General features: G+C 45.3%; 4 protein-coding genes across 5 annotated transcripts; 1 reads left to right on the top strand and 3 right to left on the bottom strand.

Moving 5' to 3' along the window:
* Window positions 1–1,422: 1,422 nt before the first annotated feature.
* Window positions 1,423–7,477, bottom strand: twf2 (twinfilin actin binding protein 2; the record flags this gene model as incomplete). The annotated part of the gene is made up of 8 exons (XM_084460786.1): window positions 1,423–1,590; window positions 1,691–1,812; window positions 2,516–2,666; window positions 3,064–3,189; window positions 3,850–3,954; window positions 4,111–4,206; window positions 4,302–4,480; window positions 7,381–7,477. 8 exons carry the CDS (start codon window positions 7,475–7,477, stop codon window positions 1,423–1,425), a joined length of 1,044 nt encoding a protein of 347 aa, XP_084316912.1.
* Window positions 7,478–8,265: 788 nt separating this feature from the next.
* wdr82 (WD repeat domain 82) lies at window positions 8,266–11,574 on the bottom strand. Its single transcript, XM_084460771.1, has 9 exons — window positions 11,211–11,574; window positions 10,613–10,710; window positions 10,128–10,194; window positions 9,904–10,003; window positions 9,652–9,768; window positions 9,349–9,504; window positions 9,097–9,166; window positions 8,542–8,684; window positions 8,266–8,439 (listed from the first exon to the last, which is right to left on the bottom strand). Exons 1-9 carry the CDS (start codon window positions 11,369–11,371, stop codon window positions 8,410–8,412), a joined length of 942 nt encoding a protein of 313 aa, XP_084316897.1. The 5' UTR covers window positions 11,372–11,574; the 3' UTR covers window positions 8,266–8,409.
* Window positions 11,575–12,438: 864 nt separating this feature from the next.
* Window positions 12,439–16,505, top strand: glyctk (glycerate kinase). The gene is made up of 5 exons (XM_084460670.1): window positions 12,439–12,476; window positions 12,699–13,085; window positions 13,536–13,687; window positions 13,814–13,989; window positions 14,151–16,505. Exons 2-5 carry the CDS (start codon window positions 12,730–12,732, stop codon window positions 15,045–15,047), a joined length of 1,581 nt encoding a protein of 526 aa, XP_084316796.1. The 5' UTR covers window positions 12,439–12,476; window positions 12,699–12,729; the 3' UTR covers window positions 15,048–16,505.
* tcta (T cell leukemia translocation altered) lies at window positions 16,433–17,470 on the bottom strand. Of its 2 annotated transcripts, none has more exons than XM_084460672.1 (3): window positions 17,121–17,470; window positions 16,850–16,904; window positions 16,433–16,579 (listed from the first exon to the last, which is right to left on the bottom strand). In XM_084460672.1, the coding sequence occupies exons 1-3, from the start codon at window positions 17,329–17,331 to the stop codon at window positions 16,537–16,539; spliced, it is 309 nt and encodes a 102-aa protein (XP_084316798.1). In that variant the 5' UTR covers window positions 17,332–17,470; the 3' UTR covers window positions 16,433–16,536. The 2 variants fall into 2 exon arrangements, with proteins under 2 accessions (XP_084316798.1, XP_084316799.1); XM_084460673.1 differs by having other exon boundaries at window positions 16,438–16,575.
* Window positions 17,471–18,958: the final 1,488 nt, after the last annotated feature.

The following is an 18,958-nucleotide window of genomic DNA, read 5'->3' as shown; positions in this document are numbered from 1 at the left end:
AAACATTGAATTAGGTTAATAATTTATCCATTTACATACGAAAGCTACGGCTCGATTATTCGTCGCTCGTAGAGATCTAGCCTTTCAATGGTGCGGCACTACCAGGAAACGCATCGTGATTTCCTCCCATCCACTTTCCAGGAACGGTTGTGAGTTCATCCCCGCCTACGCGTGTCCTACCCCATCATTCGGAGAATCTAGTGCCCCTGTCTCATCATCAAGATAATGGGATGCTTACCTGCTATTTCTATGGGATTTTCATTCGCGGTGTAGTGCATTCAATCTTAATTCAACAAAAATAGGCTACACCCAGAGCCTGTATAGGGAAATCTAGGCTATGTAAAGTAGCCTAAGTTGACTGTTACTAATACAAACTCGTCTTATTTATAACCTAATCGTATTTATATAAAATTAATAATTTAGATTATATTATGATAGTAACCTATACATACATTTAATGACAAAGACCTTTATGCCATGTAGATATGTGTAGCTATGGAGGCTATCGATATGCCTACTGTGTTGCTATCTACCAACCCCCCTCTCTCTCTCTTTCCTTTGTCTCTCTCTCTCTCACACACGCACACAAGGGGCAAGTCATACAGAAAAAAAACGATTTTACTTGGAATTCCTTTCCTGATTAGTATCACCTGTTTTCACAAACATTTGATACAAAACATTAAGTGGAGGCAAGACATGTACAACACATGGAGACAGTTACGTCTAGGATGTGGAATAACAATTGAAATACTGACTCTACGTGGTGAATTGAGGTACAGCAACACAGATAAGATAATTCGAATAAAACAGGCAAAGATTAATTTCACATTATTCAGATGACAATCTGATTTGTCAGTTGTTTTTTGACTATCAGATATCAATGAAACCTGGCTGGGGAGCCCAGACCCACTAGCTATAACTCAATATGACACTCTGCAATGGTGCCATTTGTGAATTAAGACCATAAAGGTCACTGACAACAACAACAAATGTATTCCATGATACTCTGTCATCAAACATCACTTGATTTGAGTTACATTCTGAATGGTAATACTCAAGGAATGTGCCCTCATTACTTTACCAAACATGACATGATTTGGATCAATTGTTTACATAGTCTTCAATGAAGACAATGAAAACATAAGGAGCACAGGTTTGCAGGGTGTGTGATAAGGTTATACTAAACTAAAGGCATTAATGTCATATTCATAACAATAAATAGAAATATTAACATTTTTTAAAATATTTGAGATATAGCCGACTGCAGCTTTAAAACAGAAATGAAGGGGGGCCAATATACAAAGGACAAAACGAATCCCTTTTGCATTTTCCATTCCCTTCCTTACAGTGCACACAAGGTGGCAGTGGGGGGACTCTGGGTCGGGCTGAGGCGAGTGTATTGAGACTGGGGAAAGGCCTTCTCTAGCTCTCCTGTCTGCTCTCCCCCGCTCCCTTGATGATGCGTTTACTGCCCCTCTTCCCCGCAGGACCGCGAGGCTTAGCGAAGGCCTGCTTGGCAGCGTACTGTTTAGGGTGGACCTCGTCATACAGGAATTCCTCTGTCAGCTCATCTCCGTTGTCAATCTCCAGCTGTAAATACAGTGACACGACGACAAATGCACAGACGTGTCATTCTGAGGTAAATGTATGGGAATCTGTCATGCGTTTCGTCTCGGTTTCAGCCACTGACCTTTTTAGCAACCTCCAAGTGGTAATCCTTTTCCACGTCTTCCAGCAGTCGACTCTTACAGCTGGAGTACAACATACGCTCCTTGATACTACAGCTGTATCCTGGCATCGAGTATATGAACACTAGAGAGAGGGGAGTGGGGGGGGGAGATAAATACAATGAATCTTACTATGCTTCCACTGTTTCCAGAGTTAAGTGAATACACCCTCACCCGGAAGGGCTGCTTTTTTCCATGATGCTCCTTTTACTTGGAATACCTTACAACAAACTAAAGTTTAAGGTTCTTCCTTCAGTCACGGAGTTTAAGTCCATGGCTCTAGACTTATGCACTTCAACCTGTAACTGTTTTTAATTATTATTATTATTATTATTATTGTAGACTGCATTAGTTTTGTTGATTTGTGTCTCTGTGTGAACTCGTCATCACTGTAAATGAGGGAAATCTCAGTGCTTCACAAGTATAAATAAAGGTTTGAAATGAAATGAAACACACATACGTCTCTTTGGTAAACAGCTACTCTTCATCTAACAATAGGCTCCGTGCACCAGCTCCACTACTTCCTGAAAGTCACTTGGCATCTTTATTTCCTGTCCTATATGATTGGATTAAGTGATTAATCAGGTGTGCGGCAGACCCAGCGCACACCTGATTAATCACTTAATCCAATCATATAGGACAGGAAATAAAGATGCCAAGTGACTTTCAGGAAGTAGTGGAGCTGGTGCACAGAGCCTATGTCAGTAGAGTAACAGAGGGCAATAGATGGTGAATTTTAAGAGAAGGAACAGAATGAGCCTGATCAGGGCAGCGAATGAGTGGCTCACCAACAGACTCCAGGTTGTCTCCTTCGTGCAAGTGTTTGTAGAGGAAGAAGTGGTATCTCGGCGTGTCTTTGGGAACTCTGCGCGGCAGATCACGTGTCTCTGTGGGGTTGGAGTGGACCAGCTCTATGGTCTCCTTCTCTGTGTCCAACCTCTGAAACACAAACCACAAGAAGTTGGGGAGAGGACAGTCGTGTGCAGTGTAGAGGACTCGGTCCGACTGCTGTGAGACCATTGTCAATTCTATGTAGTTGAGTCCTGGCTTTGTTTAGGTACTGTGAGAGATCTCCTGTTTGTAGTTGGTGTCCTTGCCTGAAACAGTGTGCAGTATTATGTAAATGGTAAATGGACTGCACTTATATAGCGCTTTTCCACCTTAGTGGCACTCAAAGCGCTTTACAGTGGCCTCTCATTCATCCATTCACACACATTCACACCAATGGTGGTAGCTACCATGCAAGGTGCTAACCTGCTCATTGGGAGCAATTTGGGGTTAGGTGTCTCGCTCAAGGACACTTCGACATGTGTATGTTTGGGTGTATTAAACTTACCAGCTGTATGTAGTTGATGCGTTTCTGGGCAAGTTGTTGAAGAGCACGTTTGGCCTCCCCTTGCAATGGGAAAGCAAGGCCTTGCAGAGTCTGGTGCTTACTCTCCACACTGATCTCAGCTTTCACCTGCAGGGGGCAGTACACATATCCACAGATGGTTACGCGCCATCATTTTAAAGGGGCACTTTATTCAAAATAAATGTTTTGATAAGTTGTACATCAATGCACCTAGCATATGATGCAAAAAAAAATAAAAACATAAAAAAATTAATTATATTTGGTAGGTAAGAACTCTAAGCTGTTTCTGCAGCCCCAAAAAGTGTGATGTAAGTTGCATGCAAATTACATGCAAATGAGCTGATCCCTCATCACCACACTTTTTGGGGTTACAGAAACAGTTACATCTCCCAAGCTCTCACCCGCTCAATAACAATATTTTACATCATTTGCATGACAGATGGATGTAAAACCTATAAACAATACTTGGAGCAGCGTATTTGGTTCCAGACTCAGTCAGTCGACTAATTTGGAACTAATATCTCGATATATGTTTACATTTTCTACATTCTCAGTATAAAATGAACACACACATACAGTATATATACTTAAGCACAGGCATCAGTGTAATAACTCACCTGCTTAACCCTCCCCTGCAAAAGCAGCGACCACAAAGAGTCAATAACCGCAACCGCAGACAGACGCAGACACTGGGTGAAGAATATTTTACACACAAACACAAGAACCAGCTTTGTGTTAACCGCCTGGAGGCAACGCTTGACCTCTGACCTCTGTGTTTTTGATCCGCTGCAGCTCCTGTTCAGCTACTGTGAGTGGGGCGGGGCCGGAGCAGGAGGACACGTATCGCTGGTAGCCCTGCAGACAGATGTCCTCCTAGTGATGTCAGCAAACGGCAGCCATTTAGGGAAAACCGAGTGCCAGCAGTTCAAGAGACTCCTCGTGCCGATGAATAACAAGTACGCAGATGAGGATAGAGTGGCTTTCATACAAGATGGTGTCTGCGTCTTGTGTGCGTGTAATGGCACTGACCTCAACCGTGCCGAACATATCATCTTTCACGTGCCCACCGCCAAACTCTTTCTTCACCGTGGCACGGGTGGCAGCATACAGCATCTTCTGTCTCACCTGCAGACAACACAGAGCGAGGATGATATTGTGTATCCGACTGACCTGAGGCCTTTGAATGAGAGACACTGTGTCTGTCCCTCATCCTTACATACCGGAGACTGGTCAGGGGACCATGAGATGAAGATCCACTCATAGCCCTGTGCATTCTGGGAGTCGAGGCGGTACATGATGTAGCAGGGCTCCTGGTCGTCCAGGAGAGGAAGCAGGAAGTGGTCATAGTCCTGCTCCCAGCTCTGTGCCGGCTCTCTGTATGCTCCCAGAACTAGCTGCTCTGAAAGACAAGAGTAGCACTCATCACATATCGCGCCCCGTAGGCTCGAACCCCTTACACAGCTCTCTTCACAGCTCGTCACACGCACAGCTAATGCAGCGTAATGTAAGAGAGACCCACAGGCACACAACCACAGATAAAACGCATCGTCTATCAGCCCAACCCGTTGCCTTTCAAACGACCCTTGTTCTCATTCTTTCAGTGACATCATCCTTCATCTCTAATCCCTCGTTTAATAATCTCGTCCTCCTCAGTGGCTCATCTTTCACTTCCCCTCGCTCGCGCTTTGCTGTCAACGCTTGGCTTAAATGAGTCTTAACACCTCAATTAAATATTTAATAGGTCTATCATCCTATTCGCCTTCCTGACAAAGAGCTGCTGTACCAATGGGCTAGAATGATCAGTGGTTGTCAGTGTATGACAGTCCTGTCCACTGAGGACAATTGCGTAAGTCAGCATTTTAATGGAAGTCATCCTAGGCTGCGACCCAACCGGAGGTCAGGCCTGTTGTGTACAACAATAGGAGAAGGCTGTATAACATCCTACTACTAATATGAAACTGATTTATAGGCAAATCCACCAGTCAGTGCTACTAACAAACAAATGACAGCACTGTACAAGTACTAATACACATAATTCACCAAAATACTTATTCATGGTAATATTCACACTCAAACCAGAAGTGTCCTTGGGAGGGGGGGGGGGGGGATTTCCTGGTCATCTCTCAGAGCAGTTGCTATTCTGAGCCCCAACACATTCCAGGTCTCGGCACAGACACATACTTTCCATCAGCCATTCTCTTATTCTCTCTATTTCTCTCTGTCTCTCTCCCACTGTATCTCTCTCATTCAATGTCACATGGAGTCTAAACCTTATCCCACCCATGTCTGCTGTTGTCATATAATTGTAAGAGGCCTAAACTCTGCCCCCCCCCCCCCCCCCCCCCACACACACACACACACACGTGCACGCACACACACACACACAGTCATGAGAAATAATTTACCATAGAGACCAATCTACTGGGCACATGTGATATATGAAAGTTACCATTAAGGTCTTAATTACCAGTGGCACACCAAGCCAATGAATCACAAAGCCATGATTAAATTGTGTAAGCTTCTTTCTCTTTCAACACTGGCATGACGCTGTCCCAAACCAGCCCGAGACAGTCCCAAATAGCCAGCGCCAACGTATATAAAACAGCCATGACAGATTTGAGACACTGTTACTGTACTCTATTTGTCCAACTGTTGACCCATAAGCCTCCTGGAGTGGGACCCATATATAGAGCGAGAGACAGTCCCCAAACCTCACAGAACCCAGAATGACCTGAGTCTGTCAGATGTTTTGCATCAACATGTGACAGACTGCCTAGACATAGTGTCGGCCCGGCCAGACAAGGTGCCCCAAACAGGAGGTAAACATCCCCGATGCATTATTTTAGATCCATATTGCCTTGGTCAACCTATTGCCTCATGGACCGTTTCACTCAGTCATTTGCATTGTCTGGCACAAGGCCTGAACGCCTTACTGTTTTCACATAGCTGATGGACAGCTGCTCTTCCCATATGGCAATTCTTTCCATCAAAGCGGACCATTTAGTCTAGGCCTATGTGAAAGCTCAGCCTGTGATTGGCTGTCACAGTATGAGACAGCTCTGGGAATAAGACCATAAAGTCAAACACATTTCTGGTGATTCTGAAATTACTGTAATGGTGATAGCGTTCAGTCAGTGATCTCAATGATTTGATCGTAACCTGATATCGGGAACAACTTGTAAGCAAGTTGATAGAACCATGCGACAGATTGCTCACAACCGCTCAGTTCTGTAAACAAGTCTCTTGCAATAACTGTCAACAACCGGCATGTGAGCATCGAACATCTGACTTAGCTCCAGATCGGTGTTACTCAATAGATTGTGAAATATGTTTTCTGTCAACTAAAATGACACCTAAATTGATATCTCTATCATGCACACAATCTGTCTGTTTGCGGTTGCGGTTAGCTTTGTTGTTGTTGCTGCTGTAGCAGACAAGGGTTAAGCAGGTGAGTTGATACATTGATGCCTATGCCTGAGTATATGCTGTATGTGTGTTTATACCAAGAATGTAAATATCTCAATTAAATATTAGGTCCAAATACACTGCCCCCCGCCCCGTGTATGATTAACACAGAGCAAAGTTGTATCTCTTGACACTGATAAATTTCAGTTACACATCTAAATGTCTTTGATCGTCCTTTATCCACCCACCCTTCCTGGCCTGGTTCCTGACTCCGGCCCCTCTCCCCTGGACGACTCAGCGTCCTGCATCCTGACTCCAGAGTCCAGACACTCTTCCCCCTGGATCACTCACTGTCCTAGATCTCTCACTGCCCTGACTCCAGAGTCCACCCTCCCCCCTGGATCACTCACTGTCCTAGATCTCTCACTGCCCTGACTCCAGAGTCCAGACACTCTCCCCCCTGGATCACTCACTGCCCTGACTCCAGAGTCCAGACACTCTCCCCCCTGGATCACTCACTGCCCTGACTCCAGAGTCCAGACACTCTCCCCCCCGGATCACTCACCGTCCTGACTCCAGAGTCCCCTCTCCCCCCTGGATCACTCACCGTCCTGGATCACTCACCGTCCTGACTCCAGAGTCCCCTCTCCCCTGGATCACTCACTGCCCTGGATCACTCACTGCCCTGGATCACTCACTGCCCTGACTCCAGAGTCCCCTCTCCCCTGGATCACTCACTGCCCTGACTCCAGAGTCCCCTCTCCCCTGGATCACTCACTGCCCTGGATCACTCACTGCCCTGACTCCAGAGTCCCCTCTCCCCTGGATCACTCACTGCCCTGGATCACTCACTGCCCTGACTCCAGAGTCCACTCTCCCCCCTGGATCACTCACCGTTCTGGATCTGCACCTTGATCAGTCGCACAGCTCCAGTCCTTGCCCTGACCAGAAACTCCCTCAGTTCCGGCGTCACCACGAGAACCAGAAACATGGCGGGGTCAAGCAAGCCTGTCCCACCCGGCTTGTATTCTGCTGGAGGGGGGGTCGAGACAGATAAGGAAAAGAAGTTCCGCGAGGGGGTGAGGTCCAACAGCAGGCCCAGAGATTTAGCCCTGTGTAACAGAGGTGCAATGGGGCAACTCGTAGCAATGGAGCACCGGCAGTCTGAGTTAGTGCTGATCCGAACGTTTGAGCTATCGCTGGGTGAGTGTGAGCTGTCTGAGAGTGTGACAGTATGAGAAGGGGACACAGCTCGAGTAACTAGGGCAAGATCATGTGTGCCCAGAGCAGGAACCTGATCCCCTCTCCCAAATTTAGCTGCCACTGACTGTCCAGCCTCGTATCTACCTCCCCAACCCCCATCCAACCAGGACCCGCCTTCAGTACAGCCAGTAACTCTAAATCCCAACAACCACTCACACCTGAGCTCCTAACCCTTCACCGAGGTTTAATGGTGGTTGATAGTACGTACAGATTAGTGAGATTTGGTGCAAGGTGCCATGAAGAGGACCCTGGTTGTCATTTGCTGCATCATAATTGTGTTTGTACCCTAGCACTCTGACTGGACAATCGCTTAAGAGATATGTCCATGCAAATATGAATGCATATGATATGGTTTATGGCTAGAGTGAGATTTGCCATTTACCCAGCTTTTTGACTCAAGCAGCACACTTATGTGGTTGTAGTTAACCAACTTGGTATGCTAAATTGAAACAGACACTTGTTAGAAAAATGAAAACATTTTAATTGTACAAGTATAAAAAGAACACAATCAGACACATTTTTTATGTAGTCTACTTATTTACAATAATTAACTTGAGTGGCCACACTCCATAGGAGACTTGCAGATGGCTAAATGTGCTGACCCCTACTGGTCCCGAATGAGTTTGTGGCTTCCAATGGCAGCTCAGAATGTCGTTCTCATCAGTCATCGATGGTGGGGAGCCAGAAGGCCTACAGAAGAACAAGAATACGGTTAATCACCAGTCAAGTATATGGGATGCTTGCATTGATATACTGTGTGTATACAACCCACTATACAAACAGGTATCTCACCATGTTCGAACATGCACTGGCGAAAGACATGAATTTGGGGTTGAATTGCAGGCAAGTGACAGGACCGGTATGTTTCCCATCCAGAAGAGCCACCTTCATCCCACTCTCTGCATTCCACACATGGATCTTCCCGTCCTCGGAACCTGAACAGTACATGAACAAACCAAGACAACCATGCATGACTACAAGACCGAATTTACAGAAAACAAGGAAGCCGTTATTATTGTTGTATTGTACGCACTATTTATTATCAGACCTGCAAACTCTGGAGTAGAGAAAAAGGTGACGAAATACAAAACTAAAACCCTCTAGATTCACTGAAACTACCATGGTTAACATAAAAAAGGTGACTGTAGCCAAAAGGTGACAAGTTTGCAGGTCTGTATTATGTATATTTTTTACTCTTGATCTATTCTGTATCTGCTGTGTTCTTCTTGCTGCTGTAATGCCCAAATTTCCCCCCTGGGGATTATTAATATGTTTCTCTTATCTTATGTGGTGCATTTCTAAATAAGGGCCAGAAAGAATACAGGCCGACATCCTCTTGGAACTTACCGATCATTATGAACTGAGAATCAGGTGTGAAGGAGGCTTCAAGTGTTACAGCTTTGCTGTTGTTGTAGCCCTGCAGAACACAACAGTGGAGAATGTCATTCCTGTACCACTAACCAATATATATTTACTGACAAATGTACCGTTTTCTTAAAGCTTGCTTTAGTTTGAGATGAATGCCTGTCCATGTGTCTTTGCCTCAAATCAAGCATAACCACATGTGTCTGTTTTTGGTATTAATGTTAATGTTCTCACTCCAAAGGAATGCAGCACTGCGCCCTTGAAGGCATCTAGGAGACGGAGGGCACCCCCATTGGTGGAGATAAGAATGAGTTTCCCATCGTTGCTGAACTTGAGTCCCGTCCATTCACAAGTCCGGTCGTACTGTAGCTTGAAAGTAGCAAATGGACCCTATGGAAAACAAAATGTAAAAAGCTATGCTTGCAAGACCGAGCAACGCGTTTTCTCCAAAGAAGTAAAAACACCAGACCACACAAACACAATATTCATTGCACACGAACACGTTAGATCCATTAGTTGCTAGTCAAAATGACTGACCTTGTCAAAAGACCGCAGGTCGTATAGTTTGACCATCTCTGAATTGACACCAGCAGCAAAGATGAGTCCCTCAGGGTCAAAGGAGCAGACCGGCTTCCCCTGCAGATGCATCAGCCCCTGGGAGGGTGAGAGAGAGATAGTAGAACTCAACACAAGAAGTCGTGGCTATCATCCACTTACTATTTATTAGCGATTACTGAGCGATGCTAGAGATAGTCCGCTAGAAGACGCTAGAGGAATGAGTGAACCCACCTGACAGTTTGGAGACCGCAGATCCCATAGTCTAATCGTTTTATCTAACGAGCCTGAGATAAACGTATCGTCCACAGGAGACATGGAAAGAGACACCACTCTGGAAAACAACAATAAAATAGATATACTTTAATGATCCTCCTAAACCATGCAAAAGAAATGAACACATCTGCTCCGCCATAGCTACTATAATCAAGAGTGGGTCTCTCTCGTCGTCTTCTCACCTCTTATTGTGTCCAGGGAAGTAGCGGATGTACTTGTTGTCATGGAGGGAGAGGTACCGAATGGTATCTGCAATGAACAGCGGAGGGGGTTGAGGGAAAAAGAAAAGATAAACATCACACATTGTTAATATAACACAGTTAGCACTGCATACAGAGCTCCTGGCTGGTCCGGATGGTGCTGGGGTAGGTGTGATGAATAGGCACGACCCTAGGCAAGGCAGTGGCTTGTACAGTTAGCTCCTGTATCGGTCAGAATCACAGACCCTCAAACTGTACAAACAACTACCTCAGACCAAGGTGAGCAGAATGGACCATCCTCCATCAGGTCCATGGGGTCAGAATCTGTAAAAAAGACATCCTGTGCACAAACTCAACACCGTTGTTAACACACTCACAAGCCTAGCTGGTTCCAAAGCAATACACGGTCATATATATTTGTTGACACCTATAACATTATTTAAATCAGTTATTGTATACTAACATACCATCAATTTTGTTGGAGCTGTAGACCACGGTGTTGGCTGCATGTGTGTACCTGATCAGATCCACTCCATACTTCTTACTGTAGAGGGTCCGCTTGGGTCTAGGTCAGCGCCAGATGCAAGAACACATAAGTATGTTAGGAAAGATAACTCAGGAAAACGTAAAAAAAATCAGGGTTAAAGACATTAGTCTACGTGTCCAGTAGCAGTAAAATATAAGTTATCTTGTATCGTTTTGAATATCTGGGACAGATGCAAGAACACATTAACTTATGTTAGGAAAGATAACTCAGTAAACGTAAAAAAGGGTTAAAGACATTAGTCTACGTGTCCAGTAGCAATAAAATATAAGTTATCTTGTATCGTTTTGAATATCTGGGACATTTTGGATCGCTGCACATGCATGGATGTCAATACCCAGTCACCCCCTCTAATGTCGGTCAGCGTCTAAACTCGAGTCCGAGGATGAGGCACTGCAGTAGGCCTCACTTGGGAAAGACTCGCTAGTCCGGCCTGCTAAGCTAAAGCTAGCATGCTAGCTTCATCGCATGCAGTGCGGCAATGCACAAAACGATTTAAACGTATTAAATTCAAGCCTCACTTTCCCTCCTGGCAGTCGTACAACACGAGGGAATCATCGTCGCTGCTCGAAATGACCGTTTCTCCGTTCGAGCTGAAATCGAAACAGTTAATTTTGTCCGAGTTTTCCCGGAAAACCTTGGCCACCCTGAGGCTCCGTAGCACATTGTCCGTCAGCTTCATGTTGGCCCTCTGTCTCTGAGCTTGAGGGGGACGCAAACCCTCGGTTAATTCACTTTGAATATATGCAAAGATTCACTTTTGAGTCCCTAATAAAAGGATGCACGCTACTGAAAGCATGAAATTTTAGAAGGGCATTTCAAAAACGGTAAAGAAAGCCCGCCTATGATCAATGTTATCCGAGTCATGAAAAAGCACCGCCTTCGATTCGTCGGGAGCGCGCATACACACTAGACTTTGGACCGGACGCGCGCACCCCCCCCCCCTGGCTCTGTGAACTCTCGCGATACAGTGCGCCCCCCTGGCTCTGTGACCTCTCGCGATGCAGTGCCGCCCCCCTGGCTCTGTGACCTCTCGCGATACAGTGCGCCCCCCTGGCTCTGTGACCTCTCGCGATACAGCGCACCCCCCTGGCTCTGTGAACTCTCGCGATACAGTGCCGCCCTCTGGCTCTGTGACCTCTCGCGATACAGTGCGAAGTGACCCCGTGTTTTGTACACATAAACGTATACACGTGCGTGCTAAGTAGAAGTGTTTATTAGCTGCTCGTCGTCTTGCAAATGTGTTTGTATTGATTACACGTATCCGTGCTGTGCTTGGCGTCCTGTTTGGGTGTGAAATTACATGTACAGCAGTCTTTTCAACAGAACACAGGTCCTCGAAGACACGGACGAACCATGGAGGTGAGAGGCTGGCATTACTTGCAACTTCAATCAATCAATCAATCAATCAATCAAAGCTTTATTTATATAGCGCATTTCATACCCAGAGGCAACACAATGCGCTTTACAGAGAACAAGGGAGGTGGGCAGACATCCCACCCCTACATATTCCAGACTTCTTCTGCTGGACAACAGAAAAATGTCCAGTGTTGTGTCCTTGCAAACTGAACACTGCTGTTTTGTTAACCCTCACTGTCGCTGATCATACAACATCTTGTAAAGAGTATACACGAACACAAACAGCGTTGCCTGCCCTATGGTCAAGCTAAGTCAATCATTACACAAAAGGTACACATTCAACTGGAGCCAAGCTCGGTCCATATGTTGCCACATTTTCTCAGTGCTGATTCTGACTCTCAAGAGGTACCCCCCAACACTGTGCACAGGTAGGCTACCTGAAAAGGCAGTTTTACGTTAAAGGCTTTACTCAGGTTTTCAAAATACAGGTGCTAATCTGACTGGTTTATGGGTATTCGCAGGCCCATTTGAGTTTTTCTGTCTAAAAATTGTTTTTTTGTGTGGTTTTCATCAGTCACAACAGCCTAAAGTTAGCCGTATCCCAACGTTCCCCTAATATGTCAGCTCTGTACTCCTGTTCTCCTTCCTAGGTGCTTCCTGCAAGGACCACTTGATCTGCCCATGGCTCGTGTTCTGTCCCTGCGTCGGCCCTGGTCTCTTCTAGGCCCTTCGGGGGTGAGGCGCGCTGCCCTCCGCAGAATGTCACTGGACATGCGAGCGCGGGAAGTGTTCGCTGCGGCGATCGAGGCCGTGCGGCCGGACACGGTGGTCTGGCGGAGCCTGGGGCGCAGCGGCGACTCTCTCCTGGTCAGTGGGCGCAGCTTCACTCTCAGGAACAACCTGCACCTGGTGGGATTTGGCAAAGCTGTGCTGGGCATGGCTGCCGAGGCAGAGAGGATAGTTGGGGACCACCTTGTGAAAGGAATCATCAGTGTGCCACATGGCATTCAGGAGACACTACGGCACCACCAGAAAGAGTAAGCAGACGAAAAGACAGAGAGGGGGTAGCTGGGTGGAGGAAGGTGTGATGGAACTGGGTGTTTATCTTATCTTAAAAGACCATACTGTAAGTGTATTTTGCTATTGTATGGACCTCATGTGATATGGCCTGTCTAGTGTACTGTAGTTCCTGAGAACTAAGAGACCTTTTGACCCTAAAGCTTTTAGTGATCCTTTTAGCGAGAATGGGATAACCAGATGTAGGCAGTTAAACTAAAATGAGCGGAAAGATTCTTATGTGACTGAACAGTATATAGGAGGGGGACAGAGCTGACTCGTCAGAGAACTGATATCTGATACCTTATTGTATATTCTTCTCTCCATGCGTGAATAAACGATGAATGATTTTGTCATGGCACCCTGGAGAGTCTTTGTCTAATTTGAAACACAAGGGTTACAGTTCTAATTGAAATGTGATTCCCTCTCAGACAGATGCTGTTGAAAGGTGACAGTCTAATCAGAGTTATAGAGGGTGCGAAGCACAACCTGCCTGATGCCGACGCTGTGAAGGCAGCTGAATGCATCAAGGAGCTGGCCAGATCACTAACAGAGAATGACCTATTGCTAGTGCTTATCTCAGGTAAACCTACAAGAGCTATATGTTTGTGATTGTATTTACCTTGAGTAATGAATGGCTCTAAACACTTCTTGAGCCGCTATGACTGTCAGTGGCGCTCAGCGATCTGATGTAAATCTTTGTGTTCAGGAGGAGGTTCTGCCCTCTTACCTGCGCCAGTCCCGCCCATCTCTCTGCAGGAGAAACAGGACGTGACACGCAGGTTGGCAGCTGCAGGTGCCACCATCCAGGAGCTGAACTCTGTACGACGTGCCCTGTCCTTGTTGAAGGGTGGAGGACTTGCACACTTTGCTCATCCAGCCCAGGTAAGGCCACGGCTATGGAAAAATCAATTTCCACACAAGATAATGGTATTTCAAAGCAATTATAGCTATACTATGCACATTAACCTTTTTGTACACCAGAATGTTCAGCAAATTGAATTATCTAATTTTATTTTATTCTCCATCTCAATATTTGTTGATAGGTGGTGGCACTGGTTCTGTCTGATGTGATCGGAGATCCTCTCGATTTGATAGCCAGTGGTCCCACAGTGTGTTGTGAGGTACGGCCAGAGGAAGTTTTGTCAGTTCTGGAGCGATATGGACTGTCTTCCTCTCTCCCCGCCTCAGTGACAGAGGTCCTTGGACGGGCAGGTCCCTGGTGGGAGGGAGCTGGAGAGCAGTCAGAGGAGGCGGGAAAGGTTCTCAATACCGTGATTGGCTCAAATAGCATTGCTCTGGAGTGCGCTGGTCGTCGTGCAAGGGAGCTCGGGTTCCGTCCTGTTGTGTTGTCGCCAGGGGTGTGCGGGGACGTAAGGTCCGTCTCCCGCCTCTACGGTCTACTAGCTCGCTTTGCCTGCTTCCCCGACGAGCCTGACTCTGATGTGGCCTCTGAGGTGATGAAGCTGGGGCCTGAGGTGGGTGTAGAGAGCTGGGATTTGTGTCGTACCATGCAGGTGCTGGGTGAGGGCCGTAAGGAAGGCTGGGGAGCCACCTGCCTGTTGGCTGGGGGAGAGCCCACTGTGCAGCTGACAGGCAAAGGACGAGGTGGACGAAACCAGGAGCTGGCCCTACGAGTAGGGCTGGAGCTCCGAGGTTTGGAGCTTCCTCCCAAGGGCCCGGTGTTCCTGAGCGGTGGTACAGACGGGCAGGACGGACCAACCGAAGCAGCGGGGGCCGTCACGGACGGGGGGCTGGGCGACGAAGCGAAAGCTCAGGGGCTAGACGCCAACGTCTTTCTTGCCAACAATGATTCCTACACCTTCTTTTCACATCTCTCTGATGGACAGCGCCTACTGTTACCAGGGCTGACGGGCACCAATGTGATGGATGTGCACATGTTGCTTATCCCACCCATCCCCATTATAGTATCTGATCATTGATGACAGTAGGAATTGAATTTAAATAATATCAGGAATTCATGAATACTACAGAAAGTCAGTATTTGGTACAACTTTACAATGTTTTCCATGTTAATGATGTTCACCCTCTCTAAATCCAGTTTGTATTTAGAGAAAGTTATCTAATGAACTAAGAATATTTAGATTATTTTCAGCCATAGCTTTTTTGTATTAATGAACTGACAATCTGAAAATATTACAATTGTTAATTCAATTAATAAAAAAGGTATCCCACAGTTGTTTAACAGCTGTTTAATATTAATCACATCATTTACAAAATATACAATCAGTTTACCTTTTGTTTCTTGCTTCATGTACATGATGCCCGCCCTGTACCCATGACAACAAACTTAGTTTTAATACTCTTCATTATTACTGCTTTCACTGCAATGAAAGGAGTCAGTAGGGTTCATGCTTTTCTCCTTCTTAGTATACTTGAAAACACATTAAGGATCGGGGAACCTTAGGGGGCATATGCACTGAGCAGAATGTAGTAATTTTAAAGTATTGCAAATTGTATTCACACCAGCAGTTTCACACCTACAATTTTCACAGCATTTATTAAAGCGGTACAGCCACTTCTATAAGTGATGCATGTCTGTCTGTCCGTGTGTCGGCCGTGTTTGTGTGTCTGCCCGTTCCTAGCATGAGATTAAGGCCAACCAGGAGTAGGCCTAGCCAATACTGTTACACACCAGTAGAGGGCAGTAGAGATTGCTCATAAACCGCTTACTTCACCAGTTGGATGTGATGATTCACTTTCTGTCTGGAGCTCAATACATTTCAGTCCAATGAGTGACTGACAAATTTATATCATTTTGTCTAAAGGGTTAATTAATTGATTGAGACTTTAGAATATCTAAGGTCTCATCGTCATGTTTGGGTGCAGCTCCCCACCGGGTTTTGCGCCCTGTTCTCGTCAGATCAGAGTATGGCTAAGAAAGCCCAGAGTGACATATTGGGCTACCACTCCCTGACGGTGGCCAGTTGAATCTTGGCTCAAAAGTTTCGTCAGTAGTCTACAGTGACCCCATCTGGTGTCGGAGTCACGATAACAAGCTTGAGAGAGTCCACAGTAACAAGGGTCAACTGGACAATAGGTCAGGTGTGATTGGCTACCAAATGGGATAAAAATGGGACAACTGAAATACAATTTTTAATAAAAGGAATATATTCTCGTGTATAACCCGCTAGATAACACAAAATGAAGGATTAGAGTTAGGGATAGTCAGATATTGGCATACTATGATGTGTAAAGACTGCTATTTATAGTTGCGACCATTATTATCACCATCACAGTCCAGCGGGAGTAAGTCTTCCACAATATTGAGGGAGATAAGGATCCATCATCAAGCAAAGCAAATTCAGCCCTGTTCGAAAGGCACTACATGCTGGTGTTTAGCCCAGTCCAGTTTATCATCAGTCGGTTCTTTGGACAGAGGGCGTTTATCTCACTGGTAAATCCTGACCACTACTCGCGATGAGTCTTGAGGGGCTCCCCAGCTGCAGTCTTCCTGACAGAGGACACAAGGAAAGAGCTCTTTCACCAGTTCATAAACAAAACTTTAACGCACATGACAAGAAAATAAAACAAAATAAAGGAAAGAAGTCACTGTCACTGCCTTCCAAACTGCACTTCTTGATGAGATAAACATCCAACCAGGTGATTATCTTTAAGATTGAGGAAATAGCAGTGAGTAAACACCACTGGGGTGAGAGACAGAATCGGGGACATACTACCTGTAGACAGACACACGTCCATATACGTTCAGACAGACACCTACCATCCACTCAGGTGAGGTGCGGTGTCAGGTGTCCCCCCATTCTGTCCACCCGTCCCTGAAAGACAGGAGCTGGTTACGGGTAATCAATCAACTTTTATTATGCAGACTCATGGTCCATTACAAAACACATACAACAAAATTTAAAAAAGGCAACAATACCAGTGTTTCCACATAGGTGACTGGTATCTCACAGTCGATACATTGTTTTAGTGAGGCCAGGTGACGGCTGCAGAACTTGCACATGGTTTGCTTGCCAGGCCTGCCTACTCACCTTGTCGATAATACATGTCGTTCACTGTGTTTCCATAAACCTTCCAGGCAAAGTGAATCGCGATCAGACTAAGCACCAGCCAGCTGAATAAGATCTTGAATATAGACACTCTCATGTCATTAGCAAGCCAATCGTCAACAAATTCGGAGAGAAAGGACACGAATCCATCCACAACACGGGACAAAAACTCGAAATCCCACGGTTCTTCCATCCTAGAATAACACCATCCAACTATTTGTCAAAAACATAGCTTGCTTATAGGTCCCCAGACTGATTCATTGTTTAGAAATGACTGTACACACTGCTTACTAGCCAATCTGCTCTGCCTAGTAGGGAACTCACAATCGCTAGTGCTGACTATGGTAATGGTAAACCGTATTAGTGATTAGTGAACAGTAGATTCGACAAATGTAGTTCACGGATGAACCATAGTTATACACGACACTAGCTTAATTACCCATATGAAGTGTACTAAAACGATTATACACTGCAGTCAACTTTCTTGAACTAGCAAGTTTAGACTGCGTAATATGTATTTTTGGAGCAGGTATTGTTAGAGACGAATCTACAGTGTGGCGTCTGGTTTAACCCTTAATACACCCATGGTTTAACGTAGCATATTTTCCTCTTATTGCAAATTTATAAGCGACATGAGATTCAGTTATTTCCCAAATAAAACCTTTGGACATGCTGTCTTTTCAACCTAGACTACTTACAAAATACTGCTTTTGACTGTTTTCTAGAACGCACTCCGCAGGGAGGGATTGCTCTTTGGTATTTTATTCGTTTAGTATAACCGGGTCACCCCACGGGGCACCCGTACCACTCGTATGTGCTGCGACCACCTCCATGGCTGCGACCCAAATATGGTTGACTCAAAACAAACAGACCTCTACCGGTGTATATACCTTGTTTATCAAATCACCATTGGATAGTTTAGACTGCATTCCGGATGTTCTGGTGAGGCTGTATTTGTTTTTTTGTTTCTGTGCTCGGAGTTTACGTGATAGTAAAGTTACCTTAGATTACTTACATAACTAGCTACGAAATAGATTTAAGATCTAGGTTAGATTGCTAGCTAGCCTCACGTAGCTACCTGATATGCTAACCAGCAGAGCTCCGTGGCCCAGCCGGATAAACAACAGTACAGCCTTCGCTTAGTTGACGTTAGCTCTCTTGATTTAATAAATCGGACGAACAATCCCATTTCTCTAACTAACTTACTAGCGAGTTCGCTTGGCTAGCTATGGCTTTCACGTCATTGAAGTGTCCAATCTAGTATAGAGCAATATTTGAGCTATTTGAGCTACCAAGCTTAGCTAACGTTAGCTAAAAGTCTGAAGACTTCTTTTTGCCACTGCTTTCTAAGAGGAGCTATGTTTATCAGTATACTGCACTGTAACTTTTATTCCTGTATTCTATTTGTCCTGCTTTTTGTTTAAATGTCTATAATGTCTTGCTTTTTGTTTTAATGCTTTTAATTTGTCCTGCCTTTTGTTTTAAAGGTCTATAATGTCTTGCTTTTTGTTTTAATGCTTTTAATGTCTCATGTCAAGCACCTTGAATTGCCCTGTGGCTGAAATGTGCTATATAAATAAACTTGCCTTGCCTTACATTTGCCATACTGCTGGTTAACTAGATGTCCACATTCTTGACATAGCTACCTTGCCAGATACACTAACGTTAGCTTGGTAGCCCTCCAGCTGCCAAAACCTCGAAGAGAGCAGTGTGTCTTGGTGACTTTCTTTTCTTTTTATAACGAAACTAATGGTTGTCGATAACTGTCAAGTAAATCAAACGACTGTTTTTGGTTTTCCATTCATTGCTTGTATGTGTTC

The sequence above is a fragment of the Borostomias antarcticus genome, assembly GCF_949987555.1.
Source record: "Borostomias antarcticus genome assembly, chromosome: 33".
Taxonomy (NCBI): domain Eukaryota; kingdom Metazoa; phylum Chordata; class Actinopteri; order Stomiiformes; family Stomiidae; genus Borostomias; species Borostomias antarcticus.
This window is presented reverse-complemented; position numbering and strand designations above follow the sequence as displayed.

Bases quoted from the DNA above. Each gene is read 5' to 3' on its own strand.
- wdr82 (XM_084460771.1), bottom strand. From the start codon at position 11,371: ATGAAGCTGACGGACAATGTGCTACGGAGCCTCAGGGTGGCCAAGGTT. The intron at 10,004-10,127 runs GTGAGAAGACGA...GTTGTTTTCCAG, and splicing joins TTCCCTGGACACAATAAGAG to AGTGGTGTCTCTTTCCATGT. The intron at 9,505-9,651 runs GTCAGTCATTTT...TGTTTTCCATAG, and splicing joins ACCTGCGGTCTTTTGACAAG to GGTCCATTTGCTACTTTCAA.
- glyctk (XM_084460670.1), top strand. From the start codon at position 12,730: ATGGCTCGTGTTCTGTCCCTGCGTCGGCCCTGGTCTCTTCTAGGCCCT. The intron at 13,688-13,813 runs GTAAACCTACAA...CTTTGTGTTCAG, and splicing joins ATTGCTAGTGCTTATCTCAG to GAGGAGGTTCTGCCCTCTTA. The intron at 13,990-14,150 runs GTAAGGCCACGG...ATTTGTTGATAG, and splicing joins ACTTTGCTCATCCAGCCCAG to GTGGTGGCACTGGTTCTGTC.
- tcta (XM_084460672.1), bottom strand. From the start codon at position 17,331: ATGGAAGAACCGTGGGATTTCGAGTTTTTGTCCCGTGTTGTGGATGGA. The intron at 16,905-17,120 runs GTGAGTAGGCAG...CCTGTCTTTCAG, and splicing joins CGACATGTATTATCGACAAG to GGACGGGTGGACAGAATGGG. The intron at 16,580-16,849 runs GTAGGTGTCTGT...GTCCTCTGTCAG, and splicing joins GCACCTCACCTGAGTGGATG to GAAGACTGCAGCTGGGGAGC.